The 6,080-nt window shown below is 46.0% G+C and overlaps 1 protein-coding gene across 1 annotated transcript in view; it reads right to left on the minus strand.

The window, feature by feature from the left end:
• LOC138443495 (cytochrome c-like) overlaps nucleotides 1-4,508 on the minus strand; it is a 62,472-nt gene extending 57,964 nt beyond the window's left edge. The window contains exon 1 of the mRNA XM_069596048.1: nucleotides 4,426-4,508. Coding sequence (XP_069452149.1) covers nucleotides 4,426-4,508 — 83 coding nt within the window. The remainder of the gene's footprint in view (nucleotides 1-4,425) is intronic.
• Between the last annotated feature and the right edge of the window lie 1,572 nt (nucleotides 4,509-6,080).

Raw genomic sequence — 6,080 nt, forward strand, 5'->3', positions numbered from 1 at the left:
GGGTCAGCTCAGCACTAGCATCCAGAGGGCAGGGGCATGGCTTGTTCATTATCGTGTCCTGTGCCCAGCACATTGCCCTGAGCATGCTTGGCACTGGGCAATACTCCTTTACTGAGCAAATGCTAAATAAGGCCCGAGCACGGTGTCTCTTATGTTAAAGCCATTCCTTGGTTGGAAATAGTAAGTATGTGGGTGCTAAGTCACTTCAGTCATGTCCGACTCTTTTCGACCCTATGGACTGTAGCTTGCCAGGCTCCTTTGTCCATGGGATTCTCCAGGCAAGAATACTAGAGTGGGTTGCCATTCCCTTCTCCAGGGGATCTTCCCGATCCAGGGATCAAACCGAATTTCTTATTTCTCCTGCACTGGCAGGCGAGTTCTTTACCACTGGCACCAACTGGGAAGCCCTGGGAAGCAGCACATTAGATGGTAAATAACTTTCGCCCTCAGCATTCTCTTCTGATAAAGGCTTATCACTGGCTTATGCACTTCTGATGATATGCCTTGTTCTCTTCAGGAGACCCAGGAGGATTTGCAGTAAGGATCATTTGCCTCCCTGAGGAAAACCCTGTCCATTTGGCCTGGTTAGTTACCCACATGAGAATTTTCTGAAGGTCTTCCCTGCAGGGAACCACAGTTGCCTGACATCACTAACAAGAGATCCACAATCAGGTCACCAAATAGGCCTGAGCTCTGTCCTTCAGAGACATTTCATCAGTAAAAAAGGAAGCAATTATATCTGCACCCTCAAGTTAGGAATTAGTCTATGGCAGGATAGACATCACAGGGAGCAGGCTTCCCTGGTGGTCGCGTGTTTAAGAATTTGCCTGCCAATGCAGGGAACATGGGTTCAGTCCCTGGTCTGGGAAGATTCCACATGCCTTGGAGCAACTAAGCCAGTGTGCCACAGCTACTGCGCCCATGCACCCTAGAGCCTGCGCTCTGCAACAAAGGGCAGGCCCTGCTCAGCTGCTCCACTAGAGAAAGCCTGTGCAAAGCAACGAAGAGCCAGTACAGACAGAACTAATACATCTCAAAAAAAAAAAAAAAAAAAAGGAAATCACAGGGAGGTGTGCTCATCGTGTGGAGGAAGACAGCGTGTTCAGGACTGAGGGGACATGACCTGGGGCAGGATCACGCAGATCACTCATGGGGGCTCAGTTACATGGCTGGTGGAGACTTTGCAACCCCATGGACTGTAGCTCACTAGGCTTCTCTGTCCATGGGATTCTCCAGGCAAGAGTACTGGAGTGGGTTGCCGTTCCTTTCTCCAGGGGATCTTCCAGACCCAGGGATGGAACCTGGGTCTCCTGCACTGCAGGCAGAGTCTTTACTGACTGAACCAACACGGAAGCCCAGTGTCAGTGATAACTGAGTGAATTAGCAGAATTGAAAAGCTGTTTCAATTTCACTGTGGTTGCAAAACTTGGACTTTGTGTGTTTGAGAAGGGATGGAAACAGTAGTGCAACGGAGAGTTATAGACACTTCTAAACACCTCAAAGCAGAGAAGGCAATGGCACCCCACTCCAGTACTCTTGCCTGGAAAATCCCATGGACGGAGGAGCCTGCAGTCCATGGGGTCGAGAAGAGTCGGACATGACTGAGCGACTTCACTTTCACTTTTCACTTTCATGCATTGGAGAAGGAAATGGTAACCCACTCCAGTGTTCTTGCCTGGAGAATCCCAGGGACGGCGGAGCCTAGTGGGCTGCCGTCTATGGGGTCACACAGAGTCGGACACGACTGAAGTGACTTAGCAGCAAACATCTCAAACAAGAAACAAAAGGAGAAGAGCAGATTCTTGTTACATTTTCCTTCTCCTGGTAATAAAAAGCCTAAATGGTTTCTGAGACGCTCTCTCTTTCCCCAGGTATTTATGGGAATGAACTCTCCTGTTGCACAGGAACCAACAGAACCCACCACCACTTCCATGACCCTGGTGCCTAGGTCAGGTGACTATATGTCAGAATCCCACTGAGGGACTTTCATTTAAACTTTTTTCTTTTGCTTTAGCAACCTTGCATGTAGGATGCTATTTCTTTTCCTTTCTGAAAACGAGAAAACTGAGGCCCAGTGAGATTCAACATCCCACCTAGGTCTCTCACAGAGCAGAGTTCCTCAGCTGTGACATTCCTGGAATTTGGGACCAGATAATTTTTTTCTGGAGAGAGAAGGGACTGCCCTGTGCATTGCAGGTTGTTCAGAAACATCCTTGGCTTCTATTGGACTTCCCCGATGGCTCAGTTGGTAAAGAATATACCTACAATGCAGGAGACCTGGGTTCAATCCCTGGGTTGGGAAGATCCCCTGGAGAAGGGAATGGCAACCCACTCCAGTATTCTTGCCTGGAGAATCCCACAGACAGAGGAGCCTGGCGGACTACAGTCCATGGGATCACAAAGAATTGGACATGATTAAACAACTATCACATTCATTTTGGCCTCTATTTGCTAAATGCCAACAGCACCTCCCTGGGTTGTAACAACAGAAAATGTCTCCAGACATTGCCAAGTGTTGCTCTGGGGATAAAATTGCCCTTGGATAAGAATCACTGTTCAGGGGGCTTCCCTGGTGGCTCAGATGGTAAAGAATCACTGTTCATAGCATAAGTGGTTAACCTAGGTTTTGAATCCAAAGCTACCTACAAACCTGACTCTTTGCTTAGCTAGAAACTAAGTTAACATGTAAGCATCAGCACTTGTGTGAAGAGACTGCCTTGCAAAGCAGTAGAATGATTCAATGTACTTTGGTTGTCCCAGCAATTAATGTCAGTTTCAAAATAAAGGAGCCGATAACATTAACAGCTAACATTTATTGAGTGCTTACTATGTTCCAAGAGGTGTGCCAAGCAGTCTGTACTTGTTTGCCCATTTAATCATCTCCAGAACCTTGTAAGGAATGATATGCCTGCAGACTCAGCATATAACAAAGTAGATTCAGAAAAGGAAATTTTGCCATGGCAGCATCATGAGAGAATTCTTCAATGACTAATAATTTTTCAAAGTTCAACTCTGGAGTCCTTGTAAGATATTAGATTTTAGTGACATTTGCAGTTCCAATTATCTTCAACTATGGAATGTACCTGGTCAAACTTGAGCTGTCAAAAAAATGATTGCTCTCAACAGTTTTCATGAAGCCAACCAATTAGTTGATAGGATCGCACATCCTTCTTGGTACTGGGCTCTGTCATGGTGTAGAACTGCCTGTCACCCCATCAGTGACCCCCTCCCAGGAGAGTGAATGAAGCCTGTTGGGGAAAATGGAATAAGTTCAAAACTGGCTCCCTACATTTCTCAGACTCTTGGTTCCTTAGCACTCTCTCTCCTAAAAAGCCATGGATTTTGAAAGTGTTTTCTATTTCTAAGTCACAATCCCAGAAAAAAATGTGATTATGAACTCATTAATTTGAGTTCAGGCAATGACTTAACAATAATCATTTCGAGGGAAAATTCAAGTTCAATGTCAGTGGAAGAAAGCTTAGGCATCAGTACCACGCTCCAAATAAACAAAGGCTGACTCAGAACTTGGCTTAATAACTTGGTAACACACTGGACTGTGCTATAGCTCACATAGAGAAGAATTCTGACCTATAGGTCAATTATCAAGCTGAAAATCTTTATTGAGTTTACTGCTGTGTGGTGGTTTGTGGAATAAAGTTATTTGAATGTGGGATGGAGAGAAAGAAGGGCCTGGGAGAGTGGGGCTGGGATGCTAACTCTAAAGCAGAAGACAGCTGGACAATAAGAAGGAGGAAAAGGGGGACAGAAGGGAAGTCAACGAGAAGATGCCCAAACTGGCTGGGGTGGGGCCCACGCTGTCCAGGTGCAGGCTGGGAGGTCTCCTGAGCCTTGACACTGCTCATGACTCTCTTATCACCCTTCCTCCAGACAGAAAGGGTTAATTTGGCATGTGTAGAATTGACAAGGAGCTTCCTTGATGGCTCAGTGGTAAAGAATCTGCTTGTAATGCAGGAGACATAGGAGACATGGGTTTGATCCCTGGGTTGGGAAGAGATCCCTGGGCTGGGAAGAGTTCCCTGGAGAAGGAAATGGCAACCCACTCCAGTATTCTTGCCTGGAGGATCCCATGGACAGAGGAGCCTGGCGGGCTAAGTCCATAGGGTCACAAACCATCTGACATGACTGAAGCGACTCAGCAAGCACACACTGAATTGATAGGTTGTGGTAGAAGATGTGGTGGGATGGGGATTTGGGAATGGGACTGAGGAAAGCTTGAAGTGTCAGGGAGGGGGGCTTCTGGGGAGCGTGAGGACTCCTATGGCATCTGAGGCTCAGCATGGCCTGCTCCTTCGGGCAGCATGGGCTGGCTTTGTGCACATGAGATGGGAAAGCTGCACAGCGCCCTAGGCTCAGAAAGGCCCACCCTTGGCTTAATGTTCTGCTGTCACTCTGCAGAATTCTTACGATTTCTGAATGACAGTCCCCATATTTTCATTTTGCACTTGGATCTGCAAATTATATAGCTGCTCCTGGGCGTCAGTGACCATGCTGTCCTAATATGTCCTTGTGACAAGGCATCTCTGGGTTACTCCAGGACCCAAGGGAGGACGGGGCTGTTTAGGAGGGGGCTCGTGACTCAAGGGCTGCGCACAAGGCATTGTGCTGAAAGTTCTTAGACAAAAACAGTGACGCATCCTATTTCTCTAACTCTGAGGTAGCATCAAACCTGATATTCCACTGGCTTAGTGGCAGCTTTTTCTTTTTTTTCCTGAGAAAAATAAACGCATTAGCTGTATAGATAAAATATCCAGTCTATACTGATTTAAGAAATACTAAATTGTAAAGCATAAAAAAAAAGGTCACCTTATAATGGCAAAAATACAGTTTACAACATGTTTTCATCAACCCTGTGATTGAATTCTGTACAGTAGAAGGAAGCATTCACCTTGACCTGGCTGCTCTCTCTTCAGTTCAGGGCCACTTAAATCCAATGAAACATGTTTTGTGGAAGAGCAATTAAGGTGCTCTTTTATCTGTGATTAGTGGCAAGATGTCAACAACTAGATGCTTAGGCTCTGAGATCTAACTTTGATGATGTTGAAAATTAGTGAGGGGACTTCCCTGGTGGCCCAGTGGTTAAGAATCCACTTTCCAATGCAGGGGACATGGGTTCGATCCCCAGTCAGGGAACCATAATCCTGCATGCTGCAGGGCAACTAAGCCCACATGGCACAAGGAAGAGCCCACGTGCTGCAACTAAGACCTGATGCAGCCAAAAATAAACAAATAATATTATTTAAATATTAAAAGAAAATTAGTGAGAAGAAGGCTTATCCTTGTCCTGGGTTTGTTTATTCTGCTTAACTTAGGCAGACCTACTAATTTTAACACTTTGAATGTTCTAATCCAGCTGAGAAGCAGATGGATGCACCTGTATAGCCAAGACTCTGCCCTCAAGTGGAGCACAAAGTCCCTTTTCCAGATACAAGCTTTCCCTACACAAGATCATTTTTCTGGAGTTTTGGTTGACATCCTCCCATAAGGTGAATGCCTCTTTAGCTGTTCAGAATGTGTGTCCTGATGAATCTCTCTTCCCCAGAGAGCCCCTTATCAAGGAGCTAGTTGTTCACAATAGACACTGACTCACCCAGGTTCACTTATGACAAGCTCAGGCACCAGCTTCCTCTCTTTGCCTCTTGCCAACTCTGACTTGAGAAGATACACCCACTGCTTCCTCCCAGGGCTGGAGGATACCATGCAGTGGAGTTTCCTCTGAAAAGGGTCCCAGCATTTGTTCCTTACCATCCATCACCACGAACGCATTAAAACATTACCTGAGCATCTGATGTGGTGTCATAGGATTGTTTAATACTTGTATTTACCCATCTGACCAAACTGTGCCAAAAGCCTGCTTTGTGCAGGGAGCAGAGCAAGGGAGACAATTTGAAAACAAAATGAAACACATGCTTTGACCTAAGATGGGGTGAGAGGGCTTTTAACCTAGTAGAACGGAAAAGATCTGTGCCTAAATGTCACAGTTATACCAAGGAAACCCCTGCTTCCAGTGATCCACTCATTTCACATCATTATGTAGAATCTACCACTTCACAGCTGGGTCC

Source organism: Ovis canadensis, chromosome 1, assembly GCF_042477335.2.
Source record: "Ovis canadensis isolate MfBH-ARS-UI-01 breed Bighorn chromosome 1, ARS-UI_OviCan_v2, whole genome shotgun sequence".
NCBI lineage: Eukaryota > Metazoa > Chordata > Mammalia > Artiodactyla > Bovidae > Ovis > Ovis canadensis.